The 25,240-nt window shown below is 37.9% G+C and overlaps 1 protein-coding gene across 1 annotated transcript in view; it reads right to left on the bottom strand.

The window, feature by feature from the left end:
* Positions 1–12,699: 12,699 nt before the first annotated feature.
* The window catches only part of UBE2W (ubiquitin conjugating enzyme E2 W), a 77,227-nt gene continuing 64,686 nt past the window's right edge, over positions 12,700–25,240 (bottom strand). The window contains exon 6 of the mRNA XM_030859549.3: positions 12,700–19,153. Within this exon, the coding sequence (XP_030715409.1) occupies positions 19,140–19,153 (14 nt within the window). The 3' untranslated portion in view covers positions 12,700–19,139. The remainder of the gene's footprint in view (positions 19,154–25,240) is intronic.

Below are 25,240 nucleotides of genomic sequence, written 5' to 3' on the forward strand. Positions count from 1 at the left end.
ATTTAACACTCAGCAATGCTATAGTGAAAGAAGTTATAATTTTTTCTTAAAGAGACAGAGATATAAAACATTATCTCTTCCGTCGCTGGGCAGCATCCACGAGCTCATGAAAATCTGTTCAGCTTTGTGAATAGAGGAAGACTGAGCTACAGATGTAATTCCGGGAGCATCAAAATGAGAATAATGAGAATACACACATATATATTTCTACAAATATTCTAGGCTTTGTTCTGTAATGCAATGAAGTTGCTTGGAAAGAGTTTGATCCTCTTGGCACTTGCCTTCTGGGCTTTTTGTGGCGGGCACAGAGTTTGGGATTCATTTTTCCTCACTACTTAAGCAATGCTCTCTTGAATATTCCACGCTATGCCCAGAAATTACAGGGTTTTCCACTCTGGCTGGTGAGAACACAAACTCGTCCCAGCTTTTCATGATCTCTGGGAGTTGCTCTTTTTGGGCCGTTCCTTCCCCAGCCCCAGATGGGCTCCTCACACGCTGAGGACTTGCTGGCTGCCACCAGCAAGTGGTACTGGAGCTCTCTCCACGGTGCTTCTGCTCCCCAGAGCTTGGACCTGACAACTCTCGCTACCCTGGGCCTCCCCTGCCTTCCAGCTTTGTCTCCTCACATCCAGGAGGCTGCTGGGCTCCACCTGGCTCCCCTCTCTGCACAGCAGCCTGGAAACACTCGCCAGGCAGAAAGCTGTGCTGAGTGTGTAGGGTTTGCCACATCCGTTTCCCTTCTCTCAGGGCCACTTCCTTTCTTGCCTGAGAGTCCATGTTTTGGAAACCATGGTTTCATACATTTCATCTAGCTTTTTAGTTCTTTCCATGCTTTTCTGTTCTTTTACTTCTTTAAATTGATCCTGGCTACTTCATCTTGGCTGAAGAAGTTTGTGACTTTTAAAAAAGACATTCTACTTTGGCCAAGTGGTGGGGGACAGTAGCAGGGGCTTCCTCTTGGCCTTAGCCAATATGGTGGCTTTGACCGCACCATTCCTGATGGACTCGTATAAGGTTTACTTCAACTGCCATCTAAGTCAATCCCAGGTATACATCCAGGTATGGGGGAGTAACCACAGAGCAGGGTCACAGACCCAGTGGACCCACTGTAAACTAGAAGTTGCCAAGGACCCTATTTATTTCCTGACCCCCCCCATGTATGACCTCTCTGATAGGGGAGCCATGATGGCATTTCAGGCTTCTTCTGTCCAGCAGTCCAAGAAATGTCTGGGCATCCTCCTTTCCTCACTGTATAATCACCTGACTAACTAACTGTAGGTAACTTCAGTGAAGAACTGGGAGCATCGTTATAGGGGCTACTTGACATGGTGCTGCAGGTTTCTTCCTCTGGGGGCTGGAACCAGCCTTACGGTCCATGGGTCCTGGGTCTAAATAGTGTTTCTTGTCTGAAAACATGGCAAGTCATGTAATTTTATCGAGCTGACCACATTTTATCAAGCTCAGCCTCCTGTTCACCCATTCTTGCATTTATTTATGACAAATAAAATGTTATATATTTAAGGTGTACAATGTGATGTTCTGATACATTGATATGTATACACTGTGAAATGATTACCACAACCAAACTAATTAACATATCTATAACCTCCCATAGTTACCATTTGTATGTGTGTGTGTGTGTGTGTCTGTGTGTGTGTGTGTGTGAGAGACACTTGAGATTTACACTTAGCAAATTTCAAGTACATAATACATTATTTTTAACTATAGTCACTATGCTGTACATTATTAGGTTTACTCTCGCTTTCATTTAATGATATATAATGAGCAATATTCTCATTGGTTGCTTCTGTTTTACTCCTTTGGGGCTCTATGTTCTAAACATCTCCAGAATTCTCTGAAGTTCAAGCCCCTTCAGCTGCAAATCTAGACCGTTATTACAATAATTAAGACTCCTTAGGATGTAGACAGAAGGGAGTCCATGTACACTGGTGGTGGAAATGTCAATTGGGGCAGCTACTGTGGAAAACAGTATGGAGCTTCCTCAAAAAGCTTAAAATAGAACTACCATATGACCCAGAAATTCCACTCCTGGGTATATATCTCTAATTAGAAAAGATACATGCACCCCAATGTTCACAGCAGCATTATTTACAATAGCCAAGATATGGAAGCAGACTAAGTGTCCATATACAGATGGATGGATAAAGAAGATGTCACACACACACACACACACAAAATGGAATACTACTCAATCATAAAAAAAGAATGAAATTTTGCCATTTGCAACAACATGGATGAATTTGGAGGGTATTATGCTTAGTGAGATAAGTCAGAGAAAGGCAAATACTGTATGCTATCACTTATGAGGAATCTAAATAATAAACTAGTGAATATAACAAAATAAGCAGCAGACTTACAGATAAAGAGAACAAACTAAAGGAGAGAAGGAGGGGGAGGGGCAAGATATGGGTAGGGTATTATTAAGAATAATATGCCAACAAATTGAATAAACTAGGAGAAATGGTTAAATTCCTAGAAACATATAACCTGCCAAGACTTGAATCATGAAGGAATAGAAAATCTGAGCAGATCAATAATGAGTAAGGAGATTGGTTCAGTAACCAAAGTCTCCCAACCAAAAAAAAAAACCTGGGACCAAATGGTTTCTTTGGTGAATTCTACTAAATATTTAAAGAAGAATTAATGCTGATCCTCTCAAACTCTTCCAAAAATTGAAGAGGGAATACTCCCAAACTCAATTTTACGGGGCCGGCATTACCCTGATACTAAAGCCAGATAAGGACACTACAAGATATAAAGCTACAGGCCAACATCACTGATGAATACAGATATAAAAATCCTCAAGAAGGGGCTTCCCTGGTGGCACAGTGGTTAAGAACCTGCCTGCCAATGCAGGGGACACAGGTTCGAGCCCTGGTCCAGGAAGATCCCACATGCCGCGGAGCAACTAAACCTGTGTGCCACAACTACTAAGGCTGTGTGCCACAACTACTGAAGCCTGCACGCCTAGAACCTATGCTCTGCAACGAAAAGCCACTGCAATGAGAAGCCCGCGCACTGCAACGGAGAGTAGCCCCCACTCACCGCAACTAGAGAAAGACCGCGTGCAGCAACAAAGACCCAGCGCAGCAAAAAATAAATAAATAAAAAATAAATAAATTTATTTAAAAAATAAGATAAAAAATAGAACTACCACATGATCCAACAATTCCACTTCTGGGTATATATCCAAAGGAAATTAAATCAGGATCTCAAGGAGATATCTGCACTCCCATGATCACTGTAGCATTATTCACAATCACCAAGACGTGGAAACAACATAAATGTCCCTCTATAGATGAATGGACAAAGAAATTGTGATATATATATATATATATATATATATATATATATATATATATATATATAATGGAATCTTTTCCACCCAAAACAAAAAAGGAAATCTTGCCATTTGCTTCAACAGGGATGGACCTTGAGGGCATTATGCTAAATGAAATAAGTCAGACAGAAAAAAACAAATACTGTATGATATGATATCACTCAAATGTAGAATATAAAAAAGCTGAACTCATAGAAACAGAGAGCAGAATGTTGGTGGTTACTAGGGGCTGGAGGTAGGGGAAATGGGGAGATTTTAGTCAAAGAGTGCAAACTTCCAGTAAGATGAATAAGTTCTGGGGGTCTAATGTACAGCATGATTACTGTTAATAATACCATATTATAGGGAGTTCCCTGGTGGCCTAGTGATTAGGATTCTGGGTTTTCACTGCCGTGGCCCAGGTTCAATCCCTGGTCGGGGAACTGAGATCCCGCAGGCTGTGTGGCTCAGCCAAAAAAAAAAAAAAATATATATATATATATAATATTGAATATATTATATATATTCAATAATTATATATAATATATATTAAAATATATAGAATGTTGCTAAGAGAGTAGAGAGCTCTCTCTCTCTCTGTCTCTCTGTGAGCTCATGAAGACGAGATCATGTGAGCAGAGGACGGCAGCTGCCAACCAGAAGAGGCTTCACAATGAAATCCACTTTGCCAACGCCTTGATCTTAGAGTTCCCAGCCTCCAACACTGTGAGAGACTAATTTCTGTTGTTTCATCCACTCATCTACGGGATTTTGTTATGGCAGCCCAAACTGACCAAGACAGAGGTCAACACAATCTAGTAACAACCAGCCAATTCCATCGTCCTTATATTCATTGTTCTCTCATATTTTCCAAAGGCTTGAACCATTGTACTGTCAAGGCAGTCTCCTCCAATGGAATGAGGTGGAAGTCACCACCTCATTGTCAGGGCGAGTGAGTGACTGGGTCGCAAAACTCCATCTGATCATCTTCTTGACAACACCCAGTGCCAACTCTGTTGATTCGGGTTGTGCAGGAAGCAGACACTGAGTTAGGGGTGTGAGAGGTTTGTTGAGGGGAGGGGGTTGTGTAGTGCTTGAAAGATAAAGACGGATGGGGTTGGGAAAACCAAGCCATGATGCAGATCTGAAACCTGGGAAGGGAAAGGGAGCAGGAAGCAGATTTGGGTAGGGAGAGCACGAGATGCAGAGAGGCAGACCTGACAAAGTCTCACCACCCTAATGGGACGAGCTAGAGCAAGGATTACTTGTTAGAGAAGTCCCACTTTGAGCTGAAGGGGCCAGGCTTCCACATGCTCAGTTACTGGCTGGGGAATGCTTGGGAAAAGGGTGACTTCGGCTCTAAAAACAGAGGCAGATTATCCCTGAAAGGCTACAGTTGGTGGATACCAGCTAACTGCACTGCTTGCACCTGACCAGCAAGTTATTTCACAAAGGGAGATGGGAGCAGTGCACCCCCGTGGTGACACACTCACCTTTTGGTTACTCGAGATACATTTTTTAGAGTGGAATGTGTACATTTCAATAGATCAGAAATTGCCTGGCAATATGTAGAATTTAGTAATTCAAATAGAAACCAAAGGACTGATCATTTTGAACCAGCATAAACTCACCAAAAACAAGTTGCCCCAGAAAACCGGCATCTCCTTCCTTTGATAAAGCTAGACAGAAATATGGCCTGAGTGGTGACAGTTTAATGTGTGACAGAAATGTATTAGATAGTAGTTTAAAGAATACACTGAGCTACAGATACTAAATAGGATTCTGTAAGCTGCTGTCCTTTGCTTGTTTTAAACATCGAAAGAGGTAGAACAAATGCTTCAAGGTGATACTGAAAAGGAGGCAGAGAGTATGTTGCAAGATGGAAAAAGAAAACAAAAAACACAAGGCTCAATAGAATGGCAGGACTAAACAAGATGAAGCCTTACACAAATAAGTAACATACTTTACTTGGGACCAAACAATAATAATAATTAAAAAAAAAAACCTATACAGATATAAGCAAAATGAAAAACATAGCTTTACCAATCAAAATCATGCGTGATGTGGCTGCCCAAAAAAGTGAATTCAGTCACAGGTGTTACTAAAAGCAGTGTCTAAACCAGTGTTTTTCAAATTTGTTCTAAACAGCAAACCCTTTCTCCTAAAGCAAACATATGCAGAACATCAATATGAAATATATTCAAGTGTGTCCCTGAGGTACCTCCAAGGAATTCCTAGAGCTGTGAGAAACAGCTTAAAATTCTCTGACCTAAACCAGAGAGTAAATTCCATTCTCTTTGTCTATCAGAGTATTTGAAGGAGTAAGATCAATTCTGGTTACCACACTTCAAAGCATCCTTGAAAATCTTGACCCTACAAAAGAATGACGAAAGGATATGAAAATGTGTCATGTAAAATACCAGTGTGGGAGATGTTTTCCTGAAAGAGAAATATGTTCTCAAGACATTTGGAAACATCTGGAGAAGGGACTAGGATTAAGTCTATGTGTCTCCAGATGGCAGAACTAGAAAAAAGAGATGAGCAGTGTGTATTAGTTCCTTAGGGCTGCTGTAACAAATGACCACAAACTGGATGGTGTTTATTCTGTCACAGTTTTGGAGCTACAAGTCCAACGTCAGCTGTCAGCAGGATCGTGCTCTCTCCACAGGCCCTAGGGAAGACTCCTTCCCTGCCTCTTCCACCTTCTGGTGGTTCCCGGCAATCCTTGGTGTTCTCCCCGTGTGTGTCTCTGGGTCTTCTCCAATCGTAGAACACCACCACTCATATTGGATTAAGGTCCACCCTACGCCAGTAGGATCTCACCGACTAATTGTATGTGCAACCACTCTATTTCCAAATACAGTCACATGCTGAAGTACTGGGAGTAAAGATTTCAACACAAATCAGTCCAACATGGAGACAGATTTCAGTTCGGAAGAAATAACTTGTTAATAATAAGGTTTATTCAAAAGTGCAATAATTGTCTGAGTTAGGTTAATTCCCATCAGTGAAGGTAGTCAGGAGTGATCGCTTCAAAGACGTTGAGAAATAATTCATTTGGTTAGCTTACTGGACTAGAAAATATTAAATTCCTTTCCAGCTTTTTGACAATAGGCAATAGCTCATGAACTAAGAAAATACCACACTAAATATTTCATTATCATTGTCACCTAAAAACTTCAGCTTGCATCTCCTCTCAGTAATTGACTATATAAGCTACCATACTTGGTGCTATGGGGAATATAAACATATCTCCTCTCCCAAATCTGCTTCTCCTCCTTGTGTTTCGGTGAAGGTCACAGCTCTCTACTCAGTTGTCCAACCCAAGAATATGGGGGGGGGGTTCGTTCGAAGTATAAGCATATTGACTGAGGGCATGAAATTTTGGAGTCAGTCACTCCGGTTTAAATTCAAGCTCTATCACTTTTCAGCTGTGATTCTGAGCAAGTTGATTACAGTTAAATGTGTCTACGTTCTCATACTCTGTTTTAGGCCATCATCATCCTTTATCTTTTACTTGAAAGCCTCATAATTCTGTTTAATTGAGGTAAGATGTTAAATGAACTAAAATTATTTAAAGTGTGCAATGTAGAACAAAAGAAAAAAGTGTGTAATGAGTTTATATACACATACACACATATATATACATACATATGTGTGTATATATATAATTATATACATGCACATCTGTGAAATCAAGATAATCAAGATAAAGAACATATCCATCACCTCCGAAAGTTTATTCATGCCTGTTCCCACTGCTCCATACCCTCTGGCAAACCCTTATCTGATTTATTTTTTTATTGAGGTTTAGCTGATTTACAACAGTATGTAAGTTTCTGGTGTACAACATATTAATTCACAATTTTTAAAGACTATACTCCATTTGTAGGTATTAAAAAATATTGGCCATATTCCCTGTGCCATACAATTTGTAGCTTATTTTATACATAGTAGTATCTTTTAATCCCTTATCCACATCTTGCCCCTTTCCCCTTCCCTCTCCCCACTGGTAACCAATAGTTTGTTCTCTGTATCTGTAAGTCTGTTCTCTTTTGTTATATTCACTAGTCTTATTTTTTAGATTCCACATATAAGTGATAACATACAGTATTTGTGTTACTCTGTCTGACTTATTCCACTTATAAAACCCTCCAAGTCTGTTCATGTTGTTGCAAATGGCAAAATTTCATTCCTTTTTAGGGTGGAGTAGTATCCCATTGTGTATATATATACACCACATCTTCTGCATCCATCCATCCCTCCCCCCACCCTCTCCCCTTTGGTAACCATAAGTTTGTTTTCTATGTCTGTCTATGGGTCTGTTTCTGTTTTGTAAATTTCATTTGTATATTTTAGATTCCATGTAAATGCTATCATATATTTGTCTTCCTCTGTCTTACTTCACTTAGCATGATAACCTCCAGGTCCATCCATGTTGCTGCAAATGGTGTTATTTCATTCTTTTTGATGGCTGAGTAATATTCCATTGTGGTATATGTGTGTGTGTGTGTGTGTGTGTGTGTGTGTGTGTGTGTGTGTGTAAACACTACATATTCTTTATCCAGTCCTCGGTCGATGAACATTTAGGTTGTTTTCATTTCTTGGCTATTGTAAACAGTGGGGTTATGAACACTGGGGTGCACGTATCTTTTTGAATTAGAGTTTTCTCTGGATATATGCCCAGGAGTGGGATTGCTGAATCATATGGTAACTCTATTTTTACTTTTTTAAGGAACCTCCATACTGTTTTCCATAGTGACTGTATCAATTTACATTCCCACCAACGGTGTAGGAGGATTCCCTTTTCTCCACACCCTCTCCAGCATTTTTACTGTTTGTGGACTTTTTAATGATGGCATTCTGACTGGTGTGGGGTGATACCTCATTGTAGTTTTGATTTGCATTTCTCTGGTAATTAGCGATGTTGAGCATCTTCTTTTATCAATTGTTTTCAATAATTTGTGTCATAGTTAAGAAATCTTTGCCAAATTCAAGATGTCAGATTTTCTCGTTTTCTTAAAGCAGTTTCACAGTTTTTACTCTTAATTTAGGTCTATGATTCATCTGGAGTTAATGTTTGTATATGGTATGAGGTGGGATTTTTCTTTTTTGCAAGTGGCTCTTCAAATGTTCTAGTACGACGTGTTGAATATTCTTTTCTTCTAAAAGTGCCCTGGAATCTCTGTTGAAAATCAACTGACCCTACCTTTGGACTCTTCCTTCTGTTCCATTGATGTGTATGTCTATATTTATGCCAATACTTTGCAATCAATTCACGTCAGCATCACCTGTTGTCTGGATTAAGCCTCTTGTTTTCTCTGCCAGTTTTGTGACCTTTCCAAACACACTCCAACCTGTGGCCAAGGTAATTTTTCTGAAGTGCAATCTGTCAGTCACTAATGCCCATAAGATAAAATCAAAACTCTATAACCTGGTCTCTCATGTTCTAGCTCTAGTTTTATCTCTTATTTCTACCATTCCCTCATCCCAATTGAATGCTACAAACACTGTTCTCTCTCACCCTGGGTTTTTGCATTTGCTGTGTGCTTTATCTCATACGCCTGGCAAATACTCTCCACTTCCGCTGGAATTCTCTCCAGACTCCCTTAGTCAGCTTTGATTGCTCCTGGTTTTGTTTTTTTTTTTAGTTAATTTTTATTGGAATATAGTTGATTTACAATGTAAATCATTTGTTTCTGCTGTACATATGTGTATATATATACATATATATTCTTTTAATAGATTCTTTTCCTGTATAGGTCGTTACAAAGTATTGAGTAGAGTTCCTGTGCTATACAGTAGGTTTTTTTTTTTTTTTTTTTTTTTTTTGCGGTACGCAGGCCTCTCACTGCTGTGGCCTCTCCCGTTGCGGAGCACAGACTCCGGACGCGCAGGCTCAGCGGCCATGGCTCACGGACCCAGCTGCTCTGCGGCATGTGGGATCTTCCCGGACCGGGGCACGAACCCGTGTCCCCTGCATCGGCAGGTGGACTCTCAACCACTGCGCCACCAGGGAAGCCCCCAGTAGGTTCTTATTAGTTATCTACTTTGTGATTGGTCCTGCTGTGATGCTCACTCAGCATTCTCTTATTACCCTATGACACCACTGTCCTTCCCTGCCAGATCATAAGCTCCTTGGGACCCAGGAGGCACTCAATATTTGAATGAGTATAAAGTTGAACAAGACAGGTTCTTGTTCTTGAGAAACTCCCAACACAGTGTGGCATGCAGAGCAGTCACTCCCTACCGCATACCTCCAATGCTTTCTAAGTCTGCTGTTTCTGTTTTTTTATCACGATGTCCTGTTTCCCAGATAGTCCTTGTGTACTGATCACTGTATTGAAATAAATCCCTTGGAGGAATAATTTGAGGTCTACGAAGAGAATAGCTTTCTCCAGAGAGGAGTTTCAGTTGCTTCTGATCACCTCCTGAGGACACGGCCGGTCACGGACCTCTTCTTAATCTAGGTCCACAGCCTGACATTCCCCAAACCACTCCAGGGTGCAAGTCTGAATCAGGGCTGTTTCCTCAAGTGACCTTTACTCTGGGAGTGGAATTCTACCGGGTTGTGGCTTTTAGGTTTTTTTTTTTGCTGGAGGACTAGCCCAGCCAGCTGGGCTCCCAGGAAACCGGGCCCGCCCTCTTTAAGTCAGTTTTGATGGGTAGGATGTTGGTATAGTGACTCAGACTCATTTGGGGCATACCCTGGGCTTTGTTTTCTGGGCAAACTTCCCTGTGATATCGCCCACACAATGGCTCAGTTTCCTAATTCTCTCCCAACTGACAAATGCCCTGAGAACAGAGGCATCTCTGAGTGCTAGGCTCATCTCTTTGTTTAGTGGAAACTTTGAAAAATCCATTTCAATCTTACCCTGACTCGTAAAGCCCTCTATCATTTGGCCTTTGGCTTCTGCTCCCCCAGTCTCTGAACCAGACACCTCATCCTCTGGGCTGACCTTCATACAAGTCTTGTCCTAGAGCTTTGAAAGTACTTTGTCACCTTTGTGCTTGCCTAGAACCCATCCACAAAGTTTGTATTTTTCAAGTCATGACAACAGTTTTTGCAAACAACGTGTTCCTCTAATTATCAGAAACTGCCACTTATCTGTACCCCTTCAGGATCGTCACTGTTGTATTATCTATTTCTTATCGCCCTTATCATAGGCCTTTGGAAGATATATGCTTTCTCTCATCTGCCATCCTTCTTGGTATAGGAGAGGTCATCACTAAGTATTTGCTTAATGTCCATTTTTAACCTTAGTGTCAGGTTTACCTTTATTGATCTCAGAGTTCCTTAGATATATTTAGTTTAAAACAATTATATTCTTAATTTGTGAATACATTCAAGCAATTTCCCTCAGAGATAAAGCATTTTATAAAAGAAAGCAAAACCTATTAAGGATGACAAATGACTTACTTTAAAGCAATTTTTTTCAAATTCTCTGGGACAGGAAGGGTAGGGTGTCTTGCTATAACATTTCACACAGATGGTGGTTTGGTTTAGATGTTATGTTTCAAAATTGCTAGTGCCTAAGTTTCTTGAAAAAGCTAGGATAGAAATACAAGCACAATCAGGTTAATTCAACTAACATTTATTAAAAGCTTATGTGGCAACTAAGACCCAACACACCCAAATAAATAAATAAATATTAAAAAAAAAAAGCTTATGTACTGTGTGCCACATGCTGGATACACAAACACAACTGAGACATTATCCCAGTGTAAAGAGTTCCAGATAGAAGACTGGTAGGGGGTAAAGAGGGAAGGACAAAGACGGTAACTTTATAACTACAGCTGAACTGGACCTTGCAGGTAGAAAAGCAGAAAATGAACATTCTAGGAACAGCGGAGAACATCAGCAAAGTACAGGTGGTCTTGTGGCACTGTTGCTTACGGAACAAGGTATGTGGAGGGCTGAAGAGCAGCCACGGAACATCGGGACCAGGCAGTGATGTCATAATGACAAGGGGACTGGAGAAAAGGGGAAGAAATTCCAGAGATGGTTTGAACGTAGGCTCAACAGGACGGAAAAATGTCTGAGAGGACTAGTAAATAGTGTTAGATTCTTCATTTTGATAACTAAGTTGGACAGGAATGCAATTAACTATAACAGAAAAAGACATATGAATGGCCAAGAAGCACATGAAAAGATGCTCAACATCACTATCAGAGAAAGGCAGATCAGAACTACAACGAGGTATCACCTCACACCAGTCAGAATGGCCATCATCAAAAAAATCTATAAATAATAAACGCTGGAGAGGGTGTGGAGAAAAGGGAACCCTCTTGCACTGTTGGTGGGAATGTAAATTGATACAGCCACTATGGAGAACAGTATGGAGGTTCCTTAAAAATCTAAAAACTGAACTACCATATAACCCAGCAATCCCACTACTGGGCATATACCCTGAGAAAACCATAATTCAGAAAGATACATGCACCCCAATGTTCACTGCAGCACTATTTACAATAGCCAGGTCATGGAAGCAACCCAAATGTCCATCAACAGAGGAATGGATAAAGAAGATGTGGCATACACACACACACACACACATATACATACATACATACACACAATGGAATATTACTCAGCCATAAAAGGGAACGAAATTGGGTCATTTGTACAGACGTGGATGGACCTAGAGACTGTCATACAGAGTGAAGTAAGCCAGAAAGAGAAAAACAAATATCGTACATTAACGCATATATGTGGAATCTAGAAAAATGGTACGGATAAACCTATTTGCAAAGCAGAAATAGACACAGATGTAGAGAACAAACGTGTGGACACCAGCGGGGGAAGAGGGGGTGGGATGAATTGCGAGATTGGGATTGACATATATGCGCCGCTGGGTATGAAACAGATAACTAGTGGACCTGCTGTAATGGCATGGGGAACTCTACTCGGTGCTCTGTGGTGACCTGGGTGGGACGGGATATGTGTATACATATGGCTGGTTTACTTCGCTGTACAGCAGGAGCTAGCACAACACTGTAAAGCAACTATACCCCAATAAAAAAAAGTTAAAAAAAACCCACCATATGAAAGATAAAAGAGGGCTTCCCTGGTGGCGCAGTGGTTGAGAGTCCGCCTGCAGATGCAGGGGACACGGGTTCGTGCCCCGGTCCGGGAAGATCCCACATGCCGCGGAGCGGCTGGGCCCGTGAGCCATGGCCGCTGAACCTGTGCGTCTGGAGCCTGTGCTCCGCATCGCGAGAGGCCACAACAGTGAGAGGCCCGCGTACCGCAAAAAAAAAAAAAAAGATAAAAGAAAGAGGCATTTGGGGGGCTGAGAGTGGAGATAAGAAATTTTTCACGTTAAGTTGCCTTTTCTGCAGGATATAGCCAACCACATTAGGGTCTTGCCTGATGATATATATCTACCCACATTAGGTCCTTGATCAACTACACGTATGAGAAGATATTCTCCACCTTACTTCCTTATTTCAGCTTTCCTTATTTGACCCTTTTATTCAGTTCATGTTTAATTTTGCCATGTGTTATGTTAGTATGTAAAGTACTGTGGAATATAGGGAGGGTTTCAACAAAACCACTTACCCACAGTAGCTTAAACCAGTGAAGAAAAGTTATACCTTCTGTCGGAGGTAGAAATTATTTTAAGGATTATAATGAAAGGAGAGAGTGCCATCAAAGTACAAAGAAAGATGAACCCCGCATCTATCTAACCAGCTACTAATCTAGTTGTTTAGGGCTTGCAGAAACAGCTTGTTGGGCTAAGAGAGCTTTACGGTAGTACAGCTGCCCCAGTGAGGAGTACAGCGCTCCTGGGTAAGTAGATCCCCTGTGAAAAGAAAACTTAGAATAGCAGCAGGACATACTGAATCTCTTCCTGCCAGGAATAACTGAGATGTGGAGATATGCCCTTCTGCTTACCTCCTTCTCTCTTCTCATAGCTTCAGGAGTCAGTCATTTATGTAAGCTAGTTGATCTGTTTGTATACTTGGGAAAAGCATGTCCTCATGAATCGTACAACTTGAAGCTCAGGAGCATCAGAGTCATGGTAACTCTGAGCAAGTGCTCCAGTCTCAATTCCATCTTTTCTGAAAATGCCCAGTCTTTTATCAGGACTCAGTTAAAGCATGAAGAACCACTAAAATACACTAGGTTACACTACTAAGCAAAGATCATCTTTAAATAAAAAACCAAGTGGCTTCAGTGACTATCTTCATTCTGTTGTATTCATTTTGGAAATGAACATGTTACTATTTCCATAATCCTTTCAAGATCACAGTCTTTTATAAAGAGGAACTATTATATAAATTTTCACATTATCATAAACTACAAAAAGGTTTAATATCTATCCAATTTAGCATTGAAGTCTACAGAAAAAGAAATCAATGACAACTGCTTTATTATTAAAAGTTACTGAATTCCATAAAGCACACAATGTAGTTTGTATTCAACTAACAAAAGTTCGATACATGTATTTAAAAATATATAATATATTTATCTGTCAACATTTATATTCTATTTAAAAAGCAGTAGCTTTACATATTGTACAACTTGATTTTATAAAATACATACATCCGCCCTATGCAAATCTTCAAGCATGAGCTTCCATTCCTATTAATAAAATGCACAATCTATATTTCTGAATATTCAGAGAAAAATGGTACCAACCAAAAATAACATATCCATTATGACTTGAACATGCACCTAATTCTTGGCTACTAGATAACTGACCTAATAATCTATTCAAATAACTATGTTCCTGGAGCCTGACAATCAGTTTGCATTACGTAAACAATCTGTGATTAACTATGAAGAGACCTGCATTTCCAGGGTTATCTGACACAATCTACCAAGTTCTTTATTCGTCCTGTTTCAGGTTTTTAATTAGAGAGGCAAGATTATTCAGTAATTTGATGCGTCAGGAAATCTGACAAGTGAAGTCACACCTAACAAGCCACAGCCCAGTGAGTTTTGAAACCGTGCTTTTGCCTTTGAGAAAACAGCTGAGAATTACTGTGGGAGCAAACTTTTCTCAAAACCCTGATGGTGTACGTGCCAAGAAATAGAACAAGAACTATTTCTCCTTTCCCAATCAACTGCGCTCAACTTGCAAAACTCGAGTTCTTTAGGTTTGTGAAGACGTACTGTACTGGCTTCTATTCAGACATTCCTTCCACATATTCAAAATGGCTTCAGATATCACAGTTTTATTAACAACAAACTTTTCATAAGAAAGATATTCATGTAATAATTTTGGAGATTCATCCCCAACCATAGGTCCCAATGCTAACATTTGAGAATTAAAGTCACAATAAACACCTCAATTATCAGGACCATAGTCAGAACCAGAATTTCAACTTGAAGGACAGAGATCTGAGTTTGAAGTACATGTTTAGATTCCACGGGCCTCTAATGATAATGATGTATATAAACCTGTCTTTAATTTATGCTGAGAAAGTAAAAGTCTCCCACAAATTATTATTTTTAAAACATAGCTCCAAGTCTCAAAATGGTTTAGAAACTTAAATGGAAAAACACTTTCACCAAAATAAGTAATTGAATTCATTTGGGCAATAATTAGGCTTTGAGAGAGTCACATCCAAAAAGTAAATGAAATTCCCTCAATATCACTATTTAAGAACTAAGTTACAGCTAACAACAGCTTATTTATCAAGTAGTCAATTATTCAACAAATTTAGCCATCTACTGATGGACTAAGATTAGGTATCAGAAATTATTTTATTTGTAGGATAGAATCTTTTTATTAAAATTTTTTTCTGATATAATTTTAATAATCCTCCTTCTCTAGATTTCCTAACCTCAAGAAAGGGAAAGGGAGAGGAAAGGGAAGGAAGGAAAGAAGGGAGGGAAGAGGGGAGAAAATCTGAGAGGTCAGAGGGACACTGAAGACTGATCACTGGTATCTGTGAGGAGGCAGGAAGGAAGAAGAATAAAGGCGGAATAAAAATAAAGACTGTAAAGAGGATTAGGGCCAGGAGGTGCAGATGAAAAGATACCTTGTTCACAGATCTTAATCATGCAAAGGCATTAGCATAACAGAATAGTGCAGTAGCTGATTTTGATAACAATGAATCCTCAGAAAAGACTCATATGGTCAAGCCTCAGCTCTTTTTGAAAATAAACTTATGTACACAATCACAAATCTTAAGCATTCAGCTAAAATATGTACAAAAAACGAAATAAAAGTGAGATTGAGAAATGTAGGCAGCAGTAACCATAAAGGCTTAGAACTAGTGACACTGAATTCTTTATTTAAAAAAATTTTTTCTTAAACACACAGTACCTGCTCTTCTCTTCTATTTTTAGGAAGAAGCTTTAACAAGTTTTTAAATACCTCAATTCTCAAAAACAATAGGCTTTTTAAAAAATAAGAGTTGATTACCAGAAACAAGTAATATGTGGTTACATACCATTTTCATATCATTACTCATTTCAATTCATCTTTGATGCAATCTGGGAACAATTAAGCAGTCGCTAGATACCTGTTTTAGAATCTGAAGAAATGATTATCCACCACAGGAATCTAATGATATATATTTTTGCATATAGTTAAAATTTCTGAAGGGAAAAAGTAGTAAACTATTCTAGTTACTTTATACGAAATATTTATATACCTAGTCAAAACAATAAGTATTAAGATCTTTCTCCAGATGAACTCTATATAAAAGCTATTTTTAGCATTTTCTTCTGGGTTTTTAAAAAAAGCCTTATTTCCCTGCTAGCTAAAAAGGAGGAATTTGTACATTACAAGTAAGTCCTTTAGAGATGAATATTAAATTCCTTAAGAGAACAGCCATAAAATTTATTTTTAAAAATTTATCTTAAAAAACTGAAAACCGTTTCTCTCTTTAAAATCTATGGCATTAATTACCTACTTGACATAATTTTTTTCTTTTTCTTTTTTTTTTTTTGGAAAGGGCACCAAGTTCATGATCTAAACATGCAAAATAAGGAACTGAATGTACTACTGCCGTAACAGAATTTGGCAAACCAGAATGGCCTTAAAATAAATAAATAAATAAATAAAAAAGAAGAGAGTACGTATTGTCCTAAATCTGAAGGTATAATTCTGTAGACCTATGCAGCAGATAGTGCCTCATAGAGGGAATGCAGGGAAGAGGGAAGTATCATGTTCCTATGTACATTTTCTTAGTTATTCTGGCTGACATTCAACAACGCAATACAGAGAAATATTCTTTTTATTATTACAAAGCCGTTAATTGCCCTCTCTTGAGCAATGACTCAGGTAAACATCTTATGCTTTTAATAATGTAACTTATATTTAAAATTAACTTAATTAAATCTAAGTGCACAGGAGTTTTCAATGATTCCTAAATTCAAGGAAGTAACGCATAAGGTGTTACCAGATTGCAAATTTTGAATGGTCTATATTTCAGGATATTTCATCCTATCTTCTTCTCCTTAAACCATAAAATGTACCAAAATTATTTGGTTTTCCTTTGCTTTCCTCTGTGTCATTTTAATTTATTGTACGGTATCTCTATGTAGAGAGAGAGGTATGTTAAAATACTATTATTTGTATTAAAAAACTCAATTGAGGCTATATATGACCTATTAATCTATACGATAGCATTGTTAACCTTTGACCTGGTATATTAATTCCTTTGGTGAATAAATGTCACAGGTCATTTCTTTATAAAAGGATTTTAGTAAGAGGACCAGCAGTATGGAGAGAGACCCTCACCCCACCCCAGAGAATGATCAAGTGAATCAGTAGTTTAGAGCAGTTACGTAAAATATGAAAAATACATAATTTACAGCTGCAATTTTCATATTAAAAAGCAGTTAAAAACTAAGAGTAGTTCAAAGCATTCCAAAAAACATTTTTTTGTCTTGGTTAAATCGGCCAACTAATAAGACTGATAGAGACTACTGTGAGAATTTGTGTACATCTCTAGTCAAGAACAAAAATGCTTTTTAAGTTTAAACACTGGTAGTTGCTAACCAGCAGTATAAACGGTGTCCACAATTTGGTGGCTGACCATAGTTTAAACTTTTTTTTCAAGTTATTTCTACAGCAGACATATTTTAGAAGTCTACCCACCCCTGAGTTCAACAATTATACTTTTAGAGTGTAAAATTATATGCCCTTAATTAACAACATGTACAAAGCTACAAAATGTCATCTATACAGAGATTAAAAACAATTTTTAAAATATTCTTTGCCAATTATTGATTGGATGGTTTTGCTGGGGTACATATTTCAAACCTTTTAGCCAACTGGCTTTCACTTTTAAGCCCAGATTGATCCATTATATTCATTGCAGGATATGTCAAAAAGAGTGCAACAATAGGCATTAGTAAAAATAACATTGTAGTAGAAACAGATTTTGCATATGTGAAAAGGTAATTTATAAAATACATTAATTGCTTTTTAAAAAGAGAACCTAGTTGCAGTATCTTTAACTTACATGGTACTGAGAGTTGGACCTTTCAAACAATTTTTTTTTTCTATAGAAAAATGTTATCTAGCTGTAAGCAGTCTTAAATAACAACAAAACAAAGCAAAACAAAACAAATCCCTCCAGAACAAAACTGTATGGTTGTGTGAAACAAATAAGCAAACATACCATTCTATAGTGTACTTCTGCCTAAATTTTAAAATAAAAATGTCCACACTCTTTTGTTAAAACATTAAGCCTCTGTCAAAAATGTATTTCTTATTTTAGGGTACAGGATTGAAGGACAAGATGATACTTACAAGTAAAGAAAATTTACAAGAAAAAACTTGACAAAAGTTTTTCAATTAAAGTACTGTAACATTCAAACTTGACTTAACATAACAAAAGAAACAAAACTGCAAACAAAAATGTTTATGGATTTTCCAAACACAAATAAATGAAATAGTGTCGAGGCAGCAGGGCTCATGCTGACGGCTAGCGGGAAGTAGCAGAGTGTCATCTGCTGGGGAAAACTGTTAACGTACAAACGACAAGCCCAACTCATGGACTGCAGCAGTTTACTCGTCACTGCCATTTTTCTTACTTCCAAAATAAAGCCCTGATTAAACCATTCATACCCTATATTACTCACACCTTTACTTCAGAGACTGAGGAACTATATACAACAAATGAATTCATTTTCACCATAGGGATAACATATTGTACCTCTCTGCCAATGTCACTTGAAAACTATCCATGTCAAAACAATTTGACAGCAGATATAAACAATTCAATAAATACGCAATGATCTTTCATTACAGTCCTTTAAAGACGCATGTTAATTCATGCTGTTAACCTTAGGTTCACAGTGCATAGAATCCAAATATAAGCAGTTGGGGTGACTTTCAAAGTAATGTTGGATCCCTCACTTTATTTATAATCCCACTCTAACTGATAATGATAAGTTCATTTCATAGGCCCTATCATGCATTAATCATTGGGTGGCAGGAGTTAATGAAAATTTTTCCTGTTACAACGTCCATTGCCGGCAATGAACGTCCCAAAACCGCCAAGGAAGTCATTGTTATTGCACAATACATGAGGACCTGGAACTTTTCCAAAAGCTTAAAAAAATAAAAATAAAAAATGGAATTATATTTGACATTTCCTGACACCTGCATTAATACTGTATGACTAATAAAAGCATGTCAGTTGCCTGGACTGAACCAGCGATCAACATGCGCCCAGAATGCACACGAGTAAAAATGCAGTAAAAGGAAGTAGTCTTCATTGCCTATAGGTCACTTCCAGTCAAAGGTTAAAGTTCAAAGACTGAATGATCAAAGTGCTCATTTTCTCAGTAGGACTATCTTCTGCTAGGAGGATGATAACAGTGGCATCAACAAGTATCATCTTTAAGAAAAGGAGAAAAAAGATAATTAAAATAGTCAAGCATGCATAAGTAAAATCTGCAAGTTAGTCTAATACAGAAATAATTTCAAGTAGCAAGAAGAACATGGTTTACATTTCTGACTTGTCTCCCCCAATCCCTGCAAATAAAAAAGTCCATTTTGTGTTCGAGTATAGAGTATATAGTGACAAGCAAATCAAGCTGTATTCTTTCAGGGAAATGGTAGTTTACACAAATCTTAAAATGATATTATCATCAGTATGTTAGTTCTATCTCAAATAATAAACTGATATATGTTAGCACATATTCACGATTTACCAATCATAAGAGAATTCTTTTACGGGCAACAATTTAAAACTGTAATGAGACAGGAAGTAAACTCCTGACCAACACTGTTATGCTACTTAACACAGAATAATACAAGTTACGTCACTGAAAGAAGGAACTTCACATATGAGCTACAATCTCTAAATCAATCAGTCGTAAATGTTATTAATTTCTCTTCAGAAAATAAATTTTTCAGCAAGTATACATATACACGCAAAGGAGGTCATTTTAAAAAAAACAATCCCACAGGTATAGTAACACCTTCTGATAGCCTCAACACATTTATGTAACACATATAAATTCCGGGGAGTTGATGACTTATTTTACAAAATTTACTCCACAAAACCTATTTGAAGGATTTTGAGGACTGGTTATTCTTCAGAAAGAATCTCTAGAAAGAAGTAAGACTAGTGGCAACTACCCAAAAGTTGTGAAAACTCTCAAGGAGAAAATTCTAAACAACTGGCCAAAATATTTTACACAAACCATCCCATGTTAGGATTGATATATTGCTAATAAAATTCTCATTCATAAAGACTCAATGAGAGCTAAAAAGCAGTAAATCTGATTTCTATGCTGGGCAAATTAGTGAAACATTCTATGATCCTATACGTTAAGGGTAATCTAAAGGGTGAAACAGACTAAATTTTAAAAATAAACTGTATCTAAATCATTAGAATCCTTTAAATAAATAAATAAATAAGAACATCTTTAAGAAGAGAACAAGTAGATAGTTTACAGCCTCTAACTGTCACATTAAAGTATCTCTTTCTTAAATGACTGTGGATCTTGGAATAAAGAGGATATATTTGTCATGGATCAGAGTATGATTAAGAGTATGAGGAGGTTCCTTAAAACATCACTTCTCCAATAGAGTATTTTGTAACACTAGGGTCTCTTGAAATTAATACTAAAACATTTAAATCTCTAAGCTAAAAGATGGCACTAAACTCTACCTAGTATAGTATGTCAAACTACTGGGGATGAAGTTTAGTAACGTACCACATAACAATGTTTACAATAAGAAAAGTGACAGATAAAATCCAACTTAAACATAAAGTTATCTAGCTAACTAGATAGCTTTTATCTCCAAAGACATATCGTCTATGATAGGTGGAACCATAAATGTATCTTTATCAGATTGTTAACTCTGAAAGTTTTTCAGTATAGTAGGCTGTTGTATGAATGTGCTACCAGACACCAAAATGATTAGGAGATCTATGAGAAGCCATTCTCCCAATCCCAACCCCCATCCCCATCTTGGGTCAGATGTTAAAAGAAGTTTAGGACTAACACGATACTACTTGCTTTGCTCTATCTTTGGAGAAATAAGCTTATTAAATAAGTTCTGAAGATGGATTTCAATTATTTCTGACAGCTGGACCCAAAGGGACTACAACATTACATATCCATGATGCCTATATGTAATAAGGAATCTATCAGTAAAAGTTCAGTATGAAGACAGGTTATGAGCCAAACCCATGTCTACCTTTTCCCTAAATAAGATGGGAATCACTAAGAAGCAAAACACTCGTTTGTTAACAGGAGGAACATAGTTTCCCAGCAATATGAAAAGGATTATTGGATACTAGGACTGGCTTCCAAAAAAAAAAGTTGGTAGAGTAAATCTATCTTGGATCAAGACAAATACAGGTCTATAAAAGGTGGTGAAAGAACACAATATGTTTAACCTCTTGGCTAAAGTATTTGTGGCAAAATTATGGCCTGAAAAAAAAAATCTCATAATAAACCACTTAAATTTTTTCTGGAACTACAGAAGAACCTACTAAAATTATACCCTCAAATATAATACATAAAATACCAGTTCCAAAGAGGTGACACCTACCATGGCTAACTTCACTGGGCTTCTGGGAAATGTGAATGAGAGAACTATATTAGAAGGTGGTCATTCAATTTTCCCCAAAGTATAAAAACCATCACATTCTATTGGAAACCATCTCCCTGGATATTCCCAGGGAAAGAAGACTAGAAGAAAAGGAACATAGTAAGAGGTCAGTAGATAGGGATGCTACCTCCAAGAAACACAAAAATAAATCTTTACAGTTAAGTTTGTGTCTCAACAGTTTGGGAATTAAAAGTTTTCTTTCGATAAACTGATTCAAGAAAGATTACACAGTAGACAATAGAGTTGTTATCCCGCAGGAAACAAAGGGCAAAGACTTAGACTAGAGTGAAAGTCTGGACTCAGGAATTTAGAAAGTGGTTTTGTAACCCTAAAAGGTAGTACAAATAAAAAGGTTCAAAACTAACATAGGTAAACCTATGGACAGTTATTAGGCAGGGAGAAAAGGAGTTGGTTAATACTAGTCTGAGACAATTTTGGGTTCCTATCTCCTCATTTTCCTACAAGGAAATGTTCCAGCTGAATGGAACCAGAATGCAGTGTATAGTTTTATAAAAAATATTGCTCTACTCCTCCCCAAATTACCATCTCATCAGTCTACTGGACATAGTATTGAAACATTATGCCAATTTAGTTCTTATAAGCCTAGTTTTTCTGCAGCCCATACTCAGCAGCCGTCTTAAACTATATTGTTCAATTATCTATCACCTTAAGGAAACTGCTTCAGGAACCACAGATCTGTACTCCCAACTGTGAAAAGCAACCATTTATGAAACTAAGTCATATACGTTTAATATTGATCCCAGGAAACTGATGGGTATCATGAATGGACTCTAGCTGGCTATCTCACTGAAGTATTCTTGTGATCTCATAAAAAGATACTTTTCACCTTTTTAAAGAACAATTATGTGTTTTACGATACAGAACTCTGAAGTTCAAGCATTAATTTGTGCACTGAACTGGGTACAGATCTGTTTTCTAAGGAAGATTCTATACCTGGATCATTGGTGAATTCTTCAGCCTTTTGTATGCTGAGATGAGCTGTCTTATTCAAATACCTATTTTGGTTAGGCCTCTTGACTTTAACCCTATTCTCAGCTCAACTGATTTTCAAAGCATATGTACCCCCACCTTAATCAGCAACACAGAATATCTGCATTCCAGTGCAGGAATGACCTTAATTCCTTAGTGAACAGAAACTATAAGAGAGCTCTGGACAACAGGTTGATAGTCAACTTCAAGTAATTAACAACAAGGACTATGTATTCACATACCAATGACTTTTTACACTTTAACAAGTTATTGCGTTCTAGAGAAGAATCTCAAAAGAAATGCAATATACGGTGTGATGTGTACAAAGACAGTAACAGTGGGGTAGCACGGCTGGCCTAATTTTCAAGGTATACTAATAATGTGGAAGATCACAAATTTATGCTCAGAGAGGCTTTCTTTCAAGAATCCAGCAGTGGTATCTGGCAGCTCAATTTTGGTGTGTCAGCTGAGTCCTTCTCTTCTAAAACCAGATCAACTCAACTTCAGATTTGTTGTTCTTCATTAATAATGCCTCCATCCTACATCCTGGAAGCCCCCTCTGAGGTACACAGATGTCACTCACTATCTGAACCAAAACCTCTCTTGCCTCTTTGATTACACCTGACAAACACTCTGACCCATGCTGACCCAAGTATGTCCGTCAGCACCACACAGAGGGGCTGTGGAGCTTGACATGAGGCCTACAATTCTGCTTGGTTTCTAGAAACTGAAATGTTAAGTGTTTCAGTGAGTTCTTCCAACTCCAAGCAAGTCTTTGTTCAGTCTCTGATCTTTTTGTTTAGCATTGCAGGTCACATCAGGACGCTACTCTGATCTTGTAATCCTTTCAGAATTAGATGATGGTAAGAAAATAACCAGAGTCTGTATTTCTTGGTAACTGGCATTAGTTATAAGGAGAACATAATCAATGAAGATCTTCTGGAACTAAAGGAGCTAAGCAGAAAAACATAAGCTGGAACTTCAAAAGTTCCAAAACAAAGCTAATGTGCTTCTGCTTAAATGAGTATGATTACCTTTTTTGGTAAGATTTTCCAAATTCAACTATAACACCAAGGTGGGCTATTTTTGATATTGTTTATAACTGTTATTGTGAAATGTATAAAGGAGAAGACAATATACACTACACAGCTGCAATGCTTTAGCTTTGTAAAGGTAAAGGAAGAGTCCCTGTACCCAGCCATCTGTATGACAGAGCGGGTGCTCCATCATCTCAAAGTATAACGAACACTAACTACCCTTCTTTGATTTCGTATGACACTCACTCATGGAGCAAAACCTTCCATTTAAGGGAGAATGCAGGAGAGGAATGATTCGGGCATATAGGATTCAACCAGGAGCCAAAAACACAGTGAGATAAGAGTAAGGCAATGAACTGAGGAGGTTTTAAACAGGATTATCTGTAAACAAAAAAAATTTATCTGTACCTGGGACAGGAAACTAGAAAAGGATAGTCATGATTCAGTTGAATTACAATCAGGTGCCTTTTTAAAACGGCTAATTTGTATTGAGGGGGATACTTTTAATCTGTTTACTGGGAAAATGAATTCCTATACAAACCCTGTACTATTTTACATTATGTAAGAGGTTAATTTAGTTTGAAAAGCCTCTTTTCTTAGTACTTCTTGGCTAACTTGGGAGATGATCCACCTTTAAACTGTTAAAAGACTTCTACTTTAGTTATAAAAGTATGGCTTTCACAAGCAATAGATAAAAGCCATTAACTATGAAAAATAACTTCTACTATGAAGTATATTTTATTTTAAAGAATTTTTATATTTCCAGTTTTACTATGCAAGTTTTCTTATTCAAAAGCAGGCAATAAGGGACTTCCTTGGTGGTCTAGTGGTTAAAAATCCACCTTCCAATGCAGGGGACGCAGGTTTGATCTCTGGTTGGGGAACTAAGATCCCACATGCTGTGGGGCAACTAAGCCCACACACCACAAATGGAGAGAAGCCCACGTGATGCAATGAAGATCCCGCGCGCCGAAACTAAGACCCGACATAGCCAAAAATAAAAATAAATAAGTAAATAAATATTTTTTAAAAAAAGCAAGCAGTAAGAAATTCTGGAAGTATTCTTAAGTAAAGGCCTTCTGGTAAGTCTTTTTGACTACACAAGGCAGCATTAGAGGGCTTAAGAGATGATTATCTTTTCGAAATTTCCCTACGGAAATTTCCCTAAGAAAGGGAAAAATGGGAATATACTAACAATGGGGTGGGATAGAGTGGCAAAGAGAACTGTACTTTCAAAATATACATATTTTAGGGGCTTCCCTGGTGGCGCAGTGGTTGAGGGTCTGCCTGCCAATGCAGCGGACGTGGGTTCGAGCCCTGGTCTGGGAGGATCCCACATGCCGCAGAGCAACTAGGCCCGTGAGCCACAACTACTGAGCCTGTGCGTCTGGAGCCTGTGCTCCACAACAAGAGAGGCTGCGATAGTGAGAGGCCCGTGCACCATGACGAAGGGTGGCCCCCGCTTGCCACAACTAGAGAAAGCCCTTGCACAGAAACGAAGACCCAACACAGCCATAAATAAATAAATTTAAAAAGAATAACAAGCCAAGCCAAGCTGTAGGATGTTATTAAAAAAAAATACATATTTAAAAAATTCCATCACTCTAAGACAATTTCTTCTCAAGTTTAACAAAAAGACTTAAAAGTGGTTTAAAAACACTGTGGAAAAGACAATTGGGGAATTTTTCTATTATTAGTGAGGTTGGGTCTGAAATAGAATGACTACTATCTTGGCAACTTTGACATTTTAAAAAATGTTTGATTTAGTTGTATCTGTCAACATTCTTGCTTGACTAATCTTAATTTTTGATGAATTTAAGAACTTATTA

Source organism: Globicephala melas, chromosome 17 (assembly GCF_963455315.2).
Source record: "Globicephala melas chromosome 17, mGloMel1.2, whole genome shotgun sequence".
In the NCBI taxonomy this organism is placed as follows: Eukaryota; Metazoa; Chordata; class Mammalia; order Artiodactyla; family Delphinidae; genus Globicephala; species Globicephala melas.